General features: G+C 32.7%; 1 protein-coding gene and 1 pseudogene across 1 annotated transcript; one reads left to right on the top strand and one right to left on the bottom strand.

Annotated features, from left to right (window-relative positions):
- The first annotated feature begins 12 nt into the window (after positions 1-12).
- On the top strand, positions 13-8,689 carry LOC107913825 (ATPase 10, plasma membrane-type). The gene is made up of 21 exons (XM_016842471.2): positions 13-301; positions 494-570; positions 689-808; positions 3,771-3,869; positions 3,952-4,089; positions 4,174-4,308; positions 4,386-4,772; positions 4,904-5,023; positions 5,122-5,241; positions 5,342-5,464; positions 5,716-5,820; positions 5,994-6,138; positions 6,308-6,469; positions 6,618-6,856; positions 6,944-6,976; positions 7,070-7,151; positions 7,245-7,405; positions 7,496-7,669; positions 7,757-7,939; positions 8,024-8,193; positions 8,270-8,689. The coding sequence occupies exons 2-21, from the start codon at positions 505-507 to the stop codon at positions 8,364-8,366; spliced, it is 2,859 nt and encodes a 952-aa protein (XP_016697960.1). The 5' UTR covers positions 13-301; positions 494-504; the 3' UTR covers positions 8,367-8,689.
- A 319-nt stretch (positions 8,690-9,008) lies between these two features.
- Positions 9,009-12,188, bottom strand: LOC107913826 (triacylglycerol lipase OBL1-like; annotated as a pseudogene).
- Between the last annotated feature and the right edge of the window lie 7,427 nt (positions 12,189-19,615).

The following is a 19,615-nucleotide window of genomic DNA, read 5'->3' on the forward strand; positions in this document are numbered from 1 at the left end:
AAATTTTGGGTTCGGGTCATAGTGACCGTTAGGTCTAGAACAGCAAGGTTTGAAAGGTAGTTGATAGCCCAAAAATGGTGACGGTGGCGTCAAGGTTTAGGGTCAGGTGATATACCAGCCAGGTCCCAACAACCGGTCAACGGAAAACAAAACATTGGTTATTATTGTCCCTTTATTATCTCTCACTTCACTTGTTTGCCTTAGCTTTCTTCATACTATACAAACTCTGCTAGCTCCACTAAAACAGAGGAGAGGAAGCTTCACTTTGCAGGCTTTACTGCTCTTCACTTTTCCATAAAAAGTAAGCTGTTAAACTGGTTCCAGTGCTGTTTGGTTTTAGCATACTGTGCTTTTTTCTCCTTCAGTTAGAACTAATCAAATGGTTGTCCTACTGTTCTGTTCTATATGATATGCTGTCCGGTCATACTTAGCAGTTATAGAACCTGATCAATGCAGTGTGACATTATTCATGATGTGTATGTTGTTTAAACAGCTTGAATCATCATGAGCGAGGAGCTCGACAAACCGTTGCTGGATCCTGAGAATTTCAACCGGGAGGGGATCGATTTGGTGAGTTTAATGTTCTTTTACTACTAGAGTAGATAATGCAGATTTCCAGTATTTCTGGAATTCAGAATTTACATGATACTAAATCAGATATATATATTATGTACTCTGTTTTCGAAAGGAACGCTTACCGCTAGAGGAAGTTTTCGAGCAACTGAGAACATCCCGTGCAGGACTTACATCTGAAGATGCTGAAGTTCGAGTCCATATTTTTGGTCAGAATAAGCTCGAGGAGAAGCCCGTAAGCACCCGTAATTTCGGATATATATATAGTTTCAAATTTTCAGTTAAATCATCATTATTTATCTGTAGTTCTAGTTATAAAATTGCAATAGAGTAAGACCTTGCAGCCCATTATGTAACACCCCTTACCCGAGACCGTTTCCGGAGTCGAGCACGAGGCATTACTTAGCTTATCTTACCAATTCGGAGCATAAAAACTAGGTTTGAAAATTTATTTCATTATTCGCAGCAAATCTGTCCAATCGCGCAGCAGTTACTAAATTAATTATAACTTGAGCTACAGAACTCGAAATTTAATTCCGTAAATTTTCTCTGAAACTAGACTCATATATCTACTCACCATAAAATTTTTAGAATTTTTGGTTCAGCAAATTAGTACAGTTTATTAGTTAAAGTCTCCCCTGTTTCACCACCTGACTGCCCTGACCTCTAGTCACTAAAAATAAGTTTTCTCACTGTAGGATTTTCATATGAAGTTCTTACTTGTTTCTACAGAAAATAGACTCATTAAGAAATCTAAGCATGTAAATTTAAACTCATAACCATTTTTGTACAATTTGTAATTATTTTCTAAACTCAGAACAGGGGACTCCAAAAACAGTTCTGACCCTATCTTACTAAAATTCACATATCTTAAAATATAAATTTCCTTTTTCTACACCGTTATTTTTCTCTGAAAATAGACTCAACAAGATTTAATTCCATATACCATTCACCCTCTAATTCATTTTATACTATCTTGGGTGATTTTTCAAATTCACGTCACTGTGCTGCCTGAATTCTGTTTCTTTGCAAAATTTTATCCTTTCATGATTTCCATGCATAATTTATCACCTAATCTTTCATAACAACAAACACCTTCATCCTTAATCATTTTAATAACCATACATCATCAAATACTTACACATCACTCATTAGCAAAATCATCATTACAAATATACAAAATAACTAAATCCCTATACATGCCATAACTCAAACGTGTTTCGATATAAAATACCGAGCAGTTGTAGTTGATAGTGTGGACGATCTCCGACTTCTTTAGGATCCTTGAAGTAGCTTTGCAATACTATAAGAGAAAGAGAAATAAAAGAAGTAAGCATAAAGCTTAGTAAGTTTACTAGCAAATAAATAACAATACTTAACTTAAATAATTAAACTCAATGTCTATATCTCTAGTTTACTCTTTAGTTAATCTCATACTAGTTCTCTTACTTGTTTACTTAGAATACTTGTGTGCATAACTTACTCAATCCTTGCTGCATCGTTGAACATCAATTGATAGTATAATAAGTTCTTAAGTCTTACAACTTACCTGAGCTTGCCATTTATGCTTTAAACTGAACTTTCATGAACATGATTCATTTACAAGTCCGTTGAGCTACATTGGAATAATAAGGATACTCGGGTCTCTTCTGATAATAACATGCCAAAGCCATGTCCCAGACATGGTCTTACATGGGATGTTCTCGTGATGGTGCCCATGCCATGTCCCAGACATGGTCTTATAGGGGACCTCTCATCTCGGTGCCAACGCCATGTCCCAGACATGGTCTTACATGGGACCTCTCGTCTCGGTGCCCATGCCATGTCCCAGACATGGTCTTACAGGGGACCTCTCATGATCTTAAGGATGCCAATGCCATGTCCCAGACATGGTCTTACATGGGATCTCTTTACCCAAATGTCATGACATTCGTATCCAGTACCATCCTTATGTATCAACGGGACTTTTAAATTTTAATTCTCTATCATTTCATGCTTGGATCATCATCAAATAAATTCATAAAATAAATTCATAATTGCTGGAAATTAACAGCATTAATAATAAATATTGAAATATTACATTTATTTACCGTAAACTTACCTCGGTACCAATTATAGCCAAATTCACCAACTTAGTCTTCAACTTTATTCTTCCCTTTGTCTAACCTCGAGTTTCGTACTTCTTGATCTAAAATAGTAAATTTAACTTATTTAATAATCACATTCATCAAAACAGCCCTCGACTCTAACTTTTTGAAAATTACAATTTTGCCCCTAAACTTTTACATAATTACATTTTTGCCCCAAGGCTCGGAAATTAAACTTCATCTCTTATTCTTATGTTTTATAACATTCTGAACATTTTTTCCTTCTATGGCAACATCAAATTCCCACTCTAACATGTACTTATGAACATTAGGTATTTTTACCGATTATGTCGTTTTACTCGTTTTCACTTAAAATCGCTTAGCAAAAGTTGTTTAACATAATTTCTAGCTTCATATTCTATCATAAAACATCAAAATAAACACTTTTCACCTATGGGTATTTTTCCAAATATAAACCCTAGGTTAAATTATTGCTAGAATAAGCTAAATTAAGCTACCGGGATCTCAAAAACGTAAAGAACATTAAAAACGGGGCTTGGGATCACTTACTATGGAGCTTGGAAGCTTGAAAACCCTAACTATGGCTTCCCCCCTTGCTGATTTCGTTCATATGAAGAAGATGATGATTTTTGCCATCTTTTTCCCTTTTAATTCATTTTAATTACTAGATTACCAAATTGCCCCTAACTTAAAAATTTTCTATTTCACTTATCTCATGTCCATTTTTGTATACCAAGTTACCAATGGTATAATTACCATATAAGGACCTCCAATTTAAAGTTTCATAACAATTGGACACCTCTAACATGTAGAACTCAACTTTTGCACTTTTTACAATTTAGTCCTTTTGACTAAATTGAGTGCACAAACGTCGAAATTTTCGAACGAAATTTTCAAAAAATCATTTTGTGAAATTGTAGACCATAAAAATATAAGAAAAATAAAATTTTTCTCATCGGATTTGTGGTTCCGAAACCACTGTTCCGATAACCTCAAATTTGGGCCATTACATATTAGCTAAGCTAGCTGTAGTTTATCTGGTTTCGTTTGAAGCACTGTGACAATGCTAGCTTTTTTATCATAATCCAGGAAAACAAGTTTTTGAAGTTTCTAAGCTTTATGTGGAACCCATTATCATGGGTTATGGAAGCTGCAGCAGTGATGGCCATTGTCCTTGCCAATGGTGGAGTAAGTTATATATCTTTCCCCATATACTTTTCAAAGCTTGAATGGTCACCCTGATAGCTTTCTGCGGTTTGTTTTGTTTCAGGGTGAGGGTCCTGACTGGCAGGACTTTGTAGGGATTATATGCCTTCTGATTATCAATTCAACAATCAGTTTCATTGAGGAAAATAATGCTGGAAATGCTGCAGCCGCACTCATGGCTCGTCTGGCTCCTAAAACAAAGGTCTGCAACTCTCTTCAAGTTTCTTTAATGCCTTTGCAAATACAATAATGTCTAAATTTTCATAATCATTTTTCTTTTATGCAGGTTCTCAGAGATGGTCAGTGGCAAGAGAGAGATGCTGCTATTTTAGTACCAGGAGATATAATTAGCATAAAACTTGGAGATATCATCCCTGCAGATGCTCGCCTTCTTGAAGGCGATCCACTTAAAATTGATCAGGCAAGTGCTCTACTTGATAGTGATAAAAGTCAATTAAATAACTGAAGATATATCATGTAAAAATTCCTGTGTTGCAGTCAGCTCTTACGGGTGAATCCCTTCCGGTCACCAAGAGAACAGGAGATGAAGTGTTTTCTGGTTCAACATGTAAGCATGGTGAGATTGAGGCTGTGGTTATAGCTACTGGAGTTCACTCTTTCTTCGGAAAAGCGGCACACTTAGTCGACTCCACTGAAGTTGTTGGACACTTTCAGCAGGTCCTTACTTCCATTGGGAATTTCTGCATCTGCTCCATTGCTGTAGGGATGGTTCTCGAAATCATCGTCATGTTCCCAATACAGCTCCGTTCATACAGAGATGGAATTAACAACCTTTTAGTTCTCTTGATTGGAGGAATTCCTATAGCTATGCCAACTGTATTATCTGTTACTCTTGCAATCGGTTCTCATCGACTGTCTCAACAGGTACAACTCTTATTCAATGCACATCATTTTCCAGTAAAAATAAGCTAAAACATCCAAAACAGCACAATGACAAACTGAAATACTTATTCTACGTTGTTTACAAATCTATTGTTTGGTTTGTTTTTTTTGAGGGTGCCATTACTAAAAGGATGACTGCAATTGAAGAAATGGCTGGAATGGATGTTCTATGCAGTGACAAAACTGGAACTCTGACCTTGAATCGTCTAACCGTTGATCGGAACCTTGTTGAGGTACAATAGCTGGACTTCAAAAATTTGAAACTCCTAGTTCTTGCAATGACTCAACTTTCAGATAAAGGTTAAATAGCCATGTTCACCTTTTTCTTAAGGTTTTTAGCAAAAACATGGACAAAGACTTGGTTGTTCTGCTAGCAGCAAGAGCCTCCAGACTCGAAAATCAGGATGCTATTGATGCAGCCATCATTAACATGCTTGCAGACCCGAAGGAGGTAATACAACAACAAAAAATGTTCAATTTCAAGGTTCTCTTTTTCATTTGATTCTTTTAGATGTTCATGTCAAATAATGAAAGAAACCTTGCATATTCAGGCTCGTGCAAACATCAAAGAGGTTCACTTTCTTCCATTCAACCCAGTCGACAAACGTACCGCAATTACATACATTGACTCTGATGGTAATTGGTACCGTGCTAGCAAAGGAGCTCCCGAACAGGTATCCATCTCCTTGAAGAGAACAGACCCAACATTCCATGATGAATTGGTTGCTAAAATTTGCTTGATCATAATCACTTTGAAATACTATATAACAAAATTATCCTTGTTTCTTATATCTAACATATGAATGCTGATCAATCGTGCAAATTCTTGGCCCTTATTTGCTACATTAACCACTTTGAGCTGTCTTTATAGTTATCTGGTGCAACTAATCTCTCTTCTTATTCTTCTTCATCTTCTGTATATCAGATACTAAACCTTTGCTTAGAGAAAGATGAGATTGCTGGAAGAGTGCATGCTATAATCGACAAATTTGCTGAGAGGGGCTTGCGGTCTCTTGGAGTTGCTTTTCAGGTATGTTATCTTTCGGGATATGTTGTGGTTAAGAAGATAAGTTGGTTGCAGAAACTACATGTCATCAATGATATGACTACGGAAATGGAAAAATATGATGATGCTTTGAGTTTCCACTGATCATTCGAGCTTCTTTCTAACATGTTCATGAACTTGCATGATCATCTTCTCAGGAAGTTCCAGAAAGAACCAAGAAGAGCCCTGGAGGTCCCTGGACATTTTGTGGGCTGTTGCCTTTATTTGATCCTCCAAGACATGATAGTGCCGAGACCATCCGTAGGGCCTTAAACCTTGGAGTTGATGTAAAGATGATTACAGGTAAATATGAAGTACTCGCTAGGTTGAAATAATCAAATATCTAGGATCTCTTTACACTAGTCACTTGATTAATTAGGCGAAGGCTGAACTCATGGACTAACTCAATATGCTTCCCAGAAGCAGCATTGTTGCAGAAAAATACTGATATGTACTATACATAATAATATAGGTGACCAGTTGGCCATCGCGAAGGAGACAGGAAGAAGACTTGGTATGGGGACAAACATGTATCCTTCTTCATCATTGTTGGGTCGTGAAAAGGATGAGAGTGAAGCTCTTCCAGCAGATGAACTCATTGAGAAGGCAGATGGCTTTGCTGGCGTATTCCCTGGTATGGATCTTTTAAGAAACAGAATCATAATTAGATAGATTAGTAGCGTAAGAATGGATGAATTCGCTTTGACATGTATGTGTTCCATCTTTCCTAATTTTTGTGATTTCATTCTCTGGCTCGGCTTACACTTTTATACATCTTTAAGAACACAAGTATGAAATCGTAAAGATTTTACAAGAAAAGAAGCATGTTGTGGGAATGACCGGAGATGGGGTGAACGATGCACCTGCTTTGAAGAAAGCAGACATTGGAATAGCAGTGGCAGATGCTACAGATGCTGCAAGGAGTGCTGCAGATATAGTCTTAACTGAGCCTGGCTTAAGTGTGATAATCAGTGCTGTGTTGACAAGCAGAGCTATATTCCAAAGGATGAAAAACTATACGGTAAAGCATCGATATTTATTCCCGAAAAAAACGGTAGCCAGTAGTTTCTAATTGATGTAACACTAACTAGCCTGCTCGAATTTACAGATATATGCTGTTTCCATAACCATTCGTATTGTTGTAAGTTAAAATTCTCACATTTCCTACACTTTTCATCACTTTCATGGACTTCTACTAATCTGTTTTTTTCCATAAATAACCATACTATTGCAGCTTGGTTTTGTGCTTCTAGCTCTGATATGGGAATATGATTTCCCACCTTTCATGGTTTTGATAATTGCAATCCTTAATGATGGTAAGTTTTTCGATCTATGACAACCATTCCTTAGGATTTCTAGTCAGGAAAGTCATATTAGTGCCGAAAAGTTTACCTTGGATTCTTAATCAGGAACTATCATGACCATTTCCAAAGACCGAGTCAAGCCATCTCCGACCCCAGACAGTTGGAAGCTTAATGAGATATTTGCAACCGGCGTTGTCATTGGAACCTATCTTGCTTTGGTTACTGTCCTGTTTTACTGGATTGTAATTGATACTGATTTCTTTGAGGTACTTCCATAATACTTGTAACCTCTTTCTCTCCCCAACAGCTTATTTGGAGAAAATAATTATGTTCCCTAAATATTATTTTTTCTGCAGACTCACTTCAACGTAAGGTCTATATCCGACAACACCGAGCAAATTTCCTCTGCAGTATATTTGCAAGTCAGCATCATTAGTCAGGCTCTCATCTTTGTTACTCGGAGTCGAAGTTGGTCATTCGTTGAAAGGCCTGGTGTTCTCTTGATGTGTGCATTCGTGGTTGCTCAACTGGTGAAGTTCTCAGAAAAAAAACTCTATTTAAGAATAAGAATCAATGGCAAATCAGACTAAGTTTTATATCCCTTTCTCAATCTGCAGGTGGCTACCTTAATTGCAGTATATGCACATATTAGCTTTGCTGATATCAGTGGCATTGGATGGGGATGGGCTGGTGTTATATGGTTATACAGTTTAGTTTTCTATGTTCCCCTGGATATCATCAAGTTCACAGTTCGATACGCATTGAGTGGAGAAGCCTGGAACCTCCTATTCGACAGAAAGGTCAGTGTACTCTTCCTAGTTTCATACTTAATAGGGTTTAAACCTTTCCTTGAAGAGGCTTTTCATGGCATCCCTGTGCAACAGACTGCGTTTACTTCGAAGAAAGACTACGGGAAAGATGACCGGGCAGCCCAATGGATTCTTTCTCAGAGGAGCCTACAGGGCTTGATGGCTGCAGACTTGGATTTCAATGGAAGAAGATCGAGAACTTCTTTGATAGCCGATCAGGCTAGGCGGCGTGCTGAAATAGCCAGGTAATTAGTTATCAGCTAACAACTTAGCAATGATCATTTATGAAATGAGCTTTGCTGAAACGATCCTTTAATGCAGACTTGGGGAGCTACACACTTTAAGAGGTCATGTAGAATCAGTTATGAGGCTAAAGAATTTGGACCTAAACGCGATCAAATCAGCTCATACAGTCTAAACAACAAACGTGAATATCATATTTGTCGGTATTCTGGTGTGAAGATAAATCCGGCAGCGGTTGCTCACATAAACCCTGGAAAGATATCCATCATTTGTTGTCCAAGAGTAACTAAAAGTGGAATCAAAGGTCAGCAATGCATATATCCAACAGGTTTTCTTTAAGTGAACAACTCCTGCCATATCTCATAGTATGTATTGCTAGTTTTTTTTCTACACAGAAGAGGACTGTCTGTCTTGAGATTTCAATATTCTTCTTTTCATTTGCATAAATTTTTGTAATAATTGGTCAAATCCCAACATAATAAACTACTCAGTTGATTCTTTTCTTTCTTTGACAAGTTTTCTTGAATTCTTCATGATCCATAAACTACTGCTTCCATTATTGAGAATTCGAGTTATGGCTTAAACCTTTTTACATCAACAAAGAACATCGAAAACTTTTCTGCAACAAATTCACTGTTGACAAGGATAGTACTGATAGGAACTGACGAGTAGAATGCTAGTAGTAATACATGGGGAGAAAAGCTTACAGATTGAGTTACAAACAAGAGAAAATTTCAAGGCAAACAAAATGGCGGGACCAGCTGCAGGCATATCACTAAAATCATTGGCAGGAAAAGATTCTTAGTGGGAGGACATATCACGACTTTTCGAGTCTCACAGAGTTGACATAATTTACCGAGCAATGTGCTGCTATACCAGGCATTGACAATCCAAGTACCCTAAGAAATATGGAGAACCATCCTTCTTTGTACTCGGGCCCATGAGTGTATCCCATTGTCAAGCTTCTTATCAACTCCCAAATCGCAATGAGATGTTCTGGGATCATGTGTGTTATCCCAAAGTAATTCTTATTTGGCTCCTCATCCATTTTCTTTAAAAATGAGAACGAATAAAAGAAGAAAATCAACTCAATATGATGAAGAACATGAAGAATTGTCTAGGTTTAATGCTAAATTCATTTTTTACCTGCTCGATAAAACAGCTGTTGTAATAAAGGCAAACACCAAAATGCTTATACAAAAAGGTTTTATCATCATAAGGCAACCTCGGCACCAGGTCATTGCAGTAAACCACTCTGAAGTACTTGGGGACTGGGTGATTTAAATGAGCTTCCATGAACCTCCCAAGCTGCTTGTTCCCAACCCTTGGCTGTCCAAATGTGTATACCCCCAGCAACTTTTGAAGTAGATTTGTCTCATCATGCAGCACGAGTACTATAGGAAACAAAATCGCTAGAGCCCCCCTAAGCTATGGCCAGTGACAATATATTTTGCATTCTTGTGCTCTTCAAGCAAGGTCTTGAGCTTTTCTCTCACCACATAGTATGCAGACATTTCCACCATTTCTGGGGGGATGCCCTTTTTATCAATACCAGCAGATCATTCGGAGTGGGGACCCTCATTTGAGGACTCTACTTCTGCAGCTTCTGGATAGCAGTGTTTTGTGCTCCTCTTCTGAATAGGGGTGTTCATTCGGTTAACCGACCCGAAATTACTATAACCGAATTAACCGACCTTCCAAAAATTTTAACCGTTAACCGAACCGATTTTTTTTAAAAAATTTAACCGAACCGAAATTTTTTCGGTTAATAAGGTCGGTTAACCGAATTAACCGAAAATTATGTATTTTTTATTTTTGGTTAAAAATTACCCGAATTACCCGAATTACCCGAATTAACCGAATTAACCGAATTACCGAAAAATACCCGAATTTTTTTATTTTTTATTTTTAAAATTTAAAAAATTTATAAATTATTAAAGTAAATTGGGTTTTAGACTTTAGTAAATTGGGTTGTCTTTTAGTTTTAGTTTTATTGGATTGGGTAATTGGGTAAACTTTAGTTTTAGTTTTATTGGGTTGGGTAATTGAGTTTGGGTTGGGTTGGATAATTTTATTTATTAATTTTTTCGGTTAACCGAAAATTTTCGGTTAACCAACCGGTTTCGAACCGAATTAACCGTTAACCGAAAAATCATAAAAAAATTAACCGACCCCCGACCGAAAAAATTCGGTTAACCGACCGATTAACCGAATTCGGTCGGTTAACCGAATTTTTTCGGTTTTACCCGAATTATGCACACCCCTACTTCTGAAGATGATAATGAAAAGAAGTCGTATCTTCTCTATTACCCACACCTAATGCCTCTAGAAATCCCATATGAAGCTTTCCTAAATTCGGAATTTCATACCAAGAGTAGTCAAAATCAGTACTTCAATCATCAACATCAAAAGGCTCCGTGCCACGAAAACTGATCAATATTAGAGTTGCATCCTTCGGCTTGTCACATAACAGAAAAACTTGAGTTGATTTCTTCTTTTGGTAATCTATGAAATGATTGCCAATCACAAAGGGAATTAATGCACCATTGAACAAAAATGGACCTTAAAACAAACAAGTACCACCTTGAAGTAAAATCAGGTCACACAAGTTACATTCAGAATGTGTCTCTTACCATCCCAGCAATCGTAGAAGTCCATGAAGTGCATCTGCATACGTTGCAGGCATGCCGATTTCAAAGTCATTAGTTGCTTTCCAAAGTTGGTAGAACTCATAATTGAATCAACAATCACCAGAACAACATAAACGAAATCAAGCGAGGTCAGAGAAGAGCAATAGAGGAGCTTATACCTTCCAATGATGAACCACAACATTCCTAACAACTTCGGCATTTTCATATGCTAGCTTGGATGCCATCACACACAGGTCCATTGTAGCTCGGTCATCCAATTCAACATTTTTTATTCCCTCCCCTGGAGTAGAATTATGCAAATCTCCCACTAAGTTTTTGGCCTGGTAAAGGTCCATTCTCTCATCTAAGTGTCCAATAGTACTAATAAACGTCTCAGTGCCTCTCTTTGGTATAACTATGTCTCCTGCATCTCACGGTCATCTTAGTAGCCATAAATGTCATCAAGGCAAGAATCTACTGTAATTTGAGATTGCATCACTATTCTCAACCAACATGTTATTCAAAATGATGGGTTTTTCTTGTTTCAAACAAAAATGCAGCAGTGGACCTTAGTTACTAAAAGAAACATGTTATTTTTTACATGCATCAATCTACTTACAAAATATGAACACAATTACTGACACTGCACGTGTGTCTCATTCTGAAAGAGAAAGGGAGAGGGGATTAATTACCACGGAAAAGATTGTAAAATAAGCCAAAAAGCGAGCCGTTCTGAGAAAGAAGATTGAGAAAGAAGTCAACCCCATAGCCAGTTAACTCCATGGGTTTGCCGAGAAAATGAATGATCCTGCGTGCTACGATAGACACCAAAATGATCCAACGGTGGTCAGCCGCTTCGCCACCCACCACACCCTGGTCTGAGCTTTCCAGGAACTTCGACCCACACTCTATATCACCCCGCAATGAGTACTTCAACACGTCCCAAATCCCACCCTTGTCTGGTCTCACAATCAGGTACCTAAAATCATCACCCTGGATTCCAGTGCTACTTGCCATTACCATCAACTTGGTTTTTCTCTAAGTGTCTCGTTTCAGTTTTCAGGAGACTTCTGCTTAGGACTAATGTGACTTTTTCTCTTCTTTTTAAAAAAGAAAAAAAAAAGAAAAAAGAAACACTAGTTAACATTAATTGAAAATGTATTAATTGAGGGCAGCTGTCTTTACAATGGGCTAAGTTTTTGGTCAGGATCATGCAAATGGAAAACTCCAAATTCATATATGGACTAGAAATATCATCGCTTTACAAGAGGTAAAAGTTCCATATCATTCCCTGAACTGTAACTTGGATTGCATTTTGATCTTCTAATGAAAAAATAGCAAATTAACTTTTATAAGTTAAATGAACAGTCAAAAAGTGTCTTTTAATACTTATTTTGGCATTATATATGACATACTAACAAACTTTATTTAATTTCTCCTTTACTCTTTCTTTAAGTAAATTTACCATTAGTTTTTTATTGCATATCTTATATATCACATTAGGAAATAATTTCAATTTTATAAATAAAAATAAATTTCCATTAAAAAAATTAATAAAATTATGAAAATTCTCTTCAATAACAAAATAAAATAAACTTATAAAAGTTTTTGAATTTTTCAATTAAAAAATTTCTAATACATTTTAGAAATGCAAAATATTTTTCAAATTTTAAAATTAAATTTTTCTAAAAATTATGAAATAAATAAATTTAAAATTCATCTTGTGGATTAAGGGATAAATATAAATGCATATACTTAATTTTGATACAATGTATAATTTTACACATAAATTTTGATTTTGTGTAATTATACGTGTGAAACTATAATTGTGGTTCAAATGTATACATAAAATATTAATTTTTATTCAATTGTACATGTTTAATTGCATACAATTAAAGAAATAAATACGTAAATGTATTTTTTACATTGGATTAGGATAATTATTTGTGTATGAATATGTAAACGTAAAATGTTACTATATCGTTAATGGTGTCGCTGGTTTGTGAAAATTGAATCAAATCAAAATTTCATGTATAAAATTGCATATATAATCAAATTCCATGTATAACATCACGTATTAAATGAAAATTCATATATAATTTTGAGATTTATCTTTAGGAATTTATATAGTTGAGGTGTTCAGTCCTTGATTTCAATTTTTTTTTATTGTCATGGGCTAGAATTTTTATTAGGTAGTATTTGGAAAGTTATCTAGTGATTGAATTTAGGCGTAATTGTCTGTAATTACACAATGATGACATATTTAGGTAGTCATCGTAATTGGTGGGTCTCATCGAATTGGGTGTAATTGAAGCACCTAATTGCACATTTCAATTCTTAAGGGGAGAGTGATAATTTGGAATAATTACACAAATAATTAATCCCAAGTCAATTTTAAAAATTTATTTTTATATGAGTTATAAAAATTATATTATAAGTATGAACGCATATGAGTTTTTAAGATGGTTATAACAAAAAATTTATATTATAAAAACCATTTGTGTACTTTTTATAAAAAAAATTATATTATTTAAGTCTTTAAAAAAATTCTAAAATTATAGTAAAAAATATTGTTATAAAAAACAATTTACATGTTATAAAAATATTATAATATATTTATTTATAAAAATTTATAATCAAAAAAGTATTGACATAACTTATTTATGTGTTCATGCTATATATTATAAAAATAAGTAAAAAATATTATATTTTTTATCATAACTTATTTATAAAAAAATAACTTTCTAAAATTATTGTAAAAATTATATTATTTATAAAAAGTGTTATGAGAGTTATGGGACAATTTATAAATGTTAGATACTATAAATTCTGTATTTTTTTACTTAATTTACGTGTTATAAAAAAATGATATAATCTATCATAAGCCTTTTTTCCAAATTAAGTTTATATAAGTTATTAAAACTACAGACTATTTGGATTGTGAGCCCAAATATTATAAGGTCGATACTAATTATGCAAATTACAAAAAAATTTCTTACACCATATTGTGGGGTATGACATTATTTAAGAGAATGGTGCCAGACAGAAGCACGGTATATAGTTTGCGAGCTCTTTAATTTGAGACAAACAAGACTTCCAAATATGGTTGAAAAGACATTTGTTGTTCTATAAAAAAATTTATCATATTAACAACATCACTTTAGTATAACATAAAAAAATAGGGTTGGATTGTACTAGTATATTGCATATTTGATAATTTCAATAATAGGTGGAATTGAGATGGTTCATACTTCTAAAAACACATGGAAGAAGATGATCTTGATAATCTTAATGATGCATATTCAAATTTAGATGATGATGATGATGATGATGATGAACTCGGTCAAAGCCCGATAGATAATGATAATGAACATATGTTAAATATTAAAGAGGGAGTAGAACAATGAGACAAAATTGTGTATGATATTTTTTCAGTTGTTTTTGTCAATAATCGTATTATCAACTACTTTTATAGACTAACATAAAACATATGATGATTTGATTTTACTTTTTTTTACTTGTTTAAAAAATATTTTTATGATGCAAAGAATTTTTTATAGTAATTAATATTGTTTTCAAAAATATAAATTATGTATGTGTAATTATAATTTGTACTATCAAACATGAAAATAAAATTATACTAATATATTTAAAAATTCATAAATCTTTATTTTTAAAAAAATATTATTTTAATAATTAGACTTTCATTAGCGCGTATTTTCTAAAATTGGAGCATGGTTTTATGAAGAGTCATTATACATTTAAAGTGGGACATTGATGCGCTGCAATACTCAACTTTTCTGTTTCTCTAACTTGTTTTGTGTTGATGAACAAGTTTAGATGCTCAGTTATATTTCCACTTTTATCTATCAATATGCCGTAACTCCCATATAATATTAGTTGTTATTTCTCAAATCATGTATTCGGATTTCTGAAATTATCGTTTTTATTTATAATTTTTTGAGCTTTTCAACTATTTTTAATTTTTAAAATATTTAGTACTAAAATAAACTTTTGATCATACAATTTTAACCGATGAATTATTTCATACATTGAGCTAAGATAAAAGGATCATTTTGTCCATTTTTTTAGTAATAGAACCGAGCTGCAATTCGGGCTATACTACTATGGGGATTGATATCATATTTTTTTCCTTTTATTGTATTATCAATGTGATTATCCAAGGTTGGTTTTTTTTATTATAAAATTTATAATTAAAGAGTCTAAATTTCCTTTAAATGTCCGATTGCCTCCGGTGAAAGACGTTTATTATGGGTTTCGGTGCAATAGCACCACAGTCAGCCGTTTGGGTGACATTAATTTTGGCCGATGAATGCGTTGGAAGTCAAGTTTTGGATCGGAGCATGGAGCACTAGTAAAGATGAAGCAACTACAATGGGAAATAGTTGGCAGGGGCAAAGCTAGGAAAAATATTTAGGGGAGTCAGAAATTAAATTTTTCATATTTTTATAATTTTTAAAATATTAAATTAATTTTTTATTATTTTAAGGAGAATTAAAGTGTAATTCTAATTTAAAATTTTTAAAAATTTAAAGTGCTAAAATGACAAAAGTTTCATTTTGAGGGGTCGGGCCCCTGCCAAGTGCCAGCCCCATAAATCCGCCAGTGTACAATGGTTATAAAACACATATATTACATAATAAATGTGAATTTAAAATAATAGAAAATAAATAAATTATAAATTTTATTATTTTATACGATGATGTAATAAATATATAAATTTATTATCATAATTAATTATTATTAATATATTTAATTTTTAATATAAATATATAATTTGAGTTTTATAATATTTTAATAATTATATAAATTTTAGATGAATTAATTACAAATAAAATAATGGATATATTAACAATAAAAAATAAAAATGTAATTATTTTATTAATAAAATTATTATTTTAACATAAATAAAGTTTAATATATATTTTATTATTTAATATGAAATATAATTTTCTTAATTGTCATTTTCTAATATCATAATCTCACCCTTACAACTTCAATGGAATTCAATAACATATTTTATCTCTTATTTTAATCTCACTATTATAAAATTTAATTCCATTGTTATAGTAACTATTTTTACCGCGAATAATATTTTTAACCTCACAAAAAATTCCTAAATTTTTATTGAAACGTGATTGTGGATGTAAATGCGAGAAAGAGCTTCATCGTTTGTATCGGAAATGCTTAACAAAAAAAACAAAACAAAACAAAACTGAAAGTTGTTTGGATTAGAAAAAGTAGAAATAAAAATTTGTTGAGATTATGGTTTAACTTTTAATTAATGGATATAAGTTATATTAGGCTAATTCATGAGCAACATTTAGCATTTATCGACCACAATTTAAGAAAGAAAAGCGTAACTCACTGTATTCTGGGATATTATTATTTTTCCTCCCTATGAATAAAATAAATAGAAACAAAATTGCGCATACTTATAGCAGTAGCACTTCTCATGTAATCACGTGGGCTGGGAATTTTTTTGTTCAATAGATGTCGCCTCATGTCACAACGATGTCCCCTTTACTACTTTATTTATGGAAATATCACCATTCTTTTCATAGTGAAAAAGTAATACGGTTTGAACTTTCATCAAATGGGGTGATTCATAAAAATTTTGTAAATATTAATAACTGGATTTGTTAAATATTTTATATTTAAGATTAAATTGATAGAATATGTAAATATTTGAGGGTTAAATTTATTATTAGACTAATAAAAAAGTTGACATCAACTTATTGTCACTTATCTAACTGCAACTAATGATAGAATGATCGAAATATTTAATTTTGAAGAGATTAATGAATAAATTAAAAAAAAAGAAGAGAAGAAAATTTAATAATCAAAATAAAACGAAAACAATAGTTTAATAATTACTTTTGTAGTTTATCTAAAATATAATACCAAGTATAAATATTAATTTTATTTTATATTTTTGAGAATCTTACACGTGGCTTTTTCTTTGGAGTAAAGATGAAATCCTTTCATTTTTATTGTTTTTTATATTTTGGTTGCATTTTAGTTAATCTTTTAATATTATATTTGTGTCATATATAATTTGATTTAATATGTTTTAGAGTTTATTATCTCAATTAAATTTAGAAAAAAAATATGTTGATATTTGTGCACCACGTTTATATCATAATAACTCAGCTTAGAAAAAAATTAAAATTATTACTTGATTATTTTATTTTTGTTTTTAAATTGTGTACCAAAACAATTAGCATGCACATTAATTGTTAGTCAATTTAGAATTCGCATCCAATGAATTAAGGAAAAAATAAAAAAATCCAAATAATTATTTTATTTTATATTAAATTTTAATATAAATTTAAAATTTTATTTTTAAACATTGTTTGTGGGGCTAGATATAATTTTATTGTTATATTTATTTGTAGTTTCATAAAATTTAAAGAGACTAAAGGGATAAATTTATCATGCTAGAGGCTAAAGTCGCTATCTGTACCCTTTCTTCCACTCTTCCCCTAGAGCCCAGCCTATTAATTGGTGACAATTCCTCACATATATGATATGATAATGGATAAATGTGGTATACTAGTGACAAGTATTATGTTAATGTTAAAGGTACAATTTTCATGGTGCGTGTGCTCGTCATGTCATGGGCTAATGAGGTTGAGGGTTCGCAAAGTGTTGACTCTATAAATATCTTTAGTTGGCAATGTCATTTTTAATCAAGAGTATGATCTAGTGGCGAAGTTAGGCTCTAAAATGAAATTTTTTTCATTTAGGTCTCTTTATAGTTTATAAAATTTTAAACTAGTAATAGTGAAATTACATTTTGTTTAAAAGGTATAAAAATATAGGCTATTCAAATTGTGAAACTGTATTTTTATTATCGTAGAAATAAACAATTGATTTCAACCCTAAAATTTTTTTTGACTTCGCTCCTAATATTATCTTACAAGATCAATACGATGCAACTTCAACTTGCAAGATACGGGTATAATAAACTTATTTTCTAAAAGCAAAGGGAAATATATATTGGAGGTTATTTTACATAAATAGTCTAAAAAATATTATATTTACAAAAATAACTCAGGTTTAAAAACAATCACCAAAATAACCTGAAATGAACAGTAAAATGGGGTTGTGGCCTGTCAATGGCCGTAACCAACTCTTATTTTGGACCCATGATTACCTGATAATTGTGTCAGACTTAAAAAAAATGATTTTTTTGGTTCTGGTCTGTCAATGGTCGGAACTAGTATATTTTTTTTAAATTGTATAATACTGATATACAAAAAAGAATAAAATAAAAGAAACTTTGGGTGCTGGCCTGTCAATGGCCTGCACCCCTGTACACGGAAAAAAAATTTCAAGTTTTGGTCTGTCAATGGCCGGCACCAGAACACGAAAAAAGTAAAAAAAAAAAATTTTTTGGTGGTGGCCTGCTAATGGCCGGCACCACCTTTTTTGAAGAATTTTTTTTGTACTTTTTTCTTGTCAATAGCTGGTATCAGTATACGAAAAAAGTAAAAAAAAAAAATTGGTGGTGGCTTGCCAATGGCCGGCACCACCTTTTTTGGAGATTTTTTTTTACTTTTTTCGTGTCAATAGCAGGTAAATTTGATCAAATTGTATAATACTGATACCAACTATTGACACGAATAAAGTAAAAAAATTCCCCCAAAAAAGGTGGTGCCAACCATTGGCTGGCGACCACCAAAAGAATTTTTTTTTTTACTTTTTTGTGTTCTGGTGCCGGCCATTGATAGACCAAAACTCGAAAAAAAAATTCCGTGTACAAGGGTGCCGGCCATTGACAGGCCAGCACTCAAATTTTTTTTTATATCAGTATTATACAATTTTAAAAAAAATACACTAGTTCTGACCATTGACAGGCCAGAACCAAAAAAATTATTATTTTTTAAGTCGACACAATTATCAGGTAATCATGAGTCCAAAATAAGAGTTGGTTCCGGCCATTGACAGGCCACAACCCTATTTTACTGATCATTTCAGGTTATTTTGGTGATTGTTTTTAAACCTGAATTATTTTTGTAAATATAATATATTTTTTAGACTATTTAGGTAAAATAGCCTATATTGGAGGAGGAGAATTGAGGAAAGATATACACATACACACACTGACACCATAGCTTAGGCGAAAAGAAGAAGATTGAGAAAATAGTTAAAAAGAGTTCGCTTACTTTTATTAAAAGTGATGAAATGTATGGGCCGAGTGGATGGCAGCTTAAGCTTTGCTGTTTCTTGAAGATTTAGTAATTGTTGGGCCCTTTCAAAGGATGGAGCCTTAAACATTAAAACTGTTTCGATAAAAGGGGCCCAAGCAGCCCATGATTCATTTTTACGTCTTTCTATTTGCATACGCATGGAACCTACAAGCTTGGTTTTTTTTTAATGACAAATTTGACCATTAACGTTTACATGTTTTGTCAAAATGGCTCTAATTGTATTTTGAGTATTTTTTGGCCATTAATTTTTGTTCTTTATTCAAATTGTTTTTTCTAACAAATTTGATGAAAGTATCGTTAAAAAAATTAAGTGGATGATGTGGAATATTTTTAATGAGATGTAATTTATTACGTATGTAACTCAATAAGATAATTACATGTGAAAATTAATAAAATAAATAGATCATACATGAAATTAAAAAAATAACTCTTAATTTAAAGAAAATAAACGTAATTATCTAAAAAAAGATTTAAAAATGAATGCATACGTTTGTTTAATGAGAGGTTTCAAAAAGATAACTAATAAATCAAACCGAAAATATTAAATGTGTGCATTC

This window comes from Gossypium hirsutum, chromosome D10 (assembly GCF_007990345.1).
Source record: "Gossypium hirsutum isolate 1008001.06 chromosome D10, Gossypium_hirsutum_v2.1, whole genome shotgun sequence".
NCBI classification, from domain to species: domain Eukaryota; kingdom Viridiplantae; phylum Streptophyta; class Magnoliopsida; order Malvales; family Malvaceae; genus Gossypium; species Gossypium hirsutum.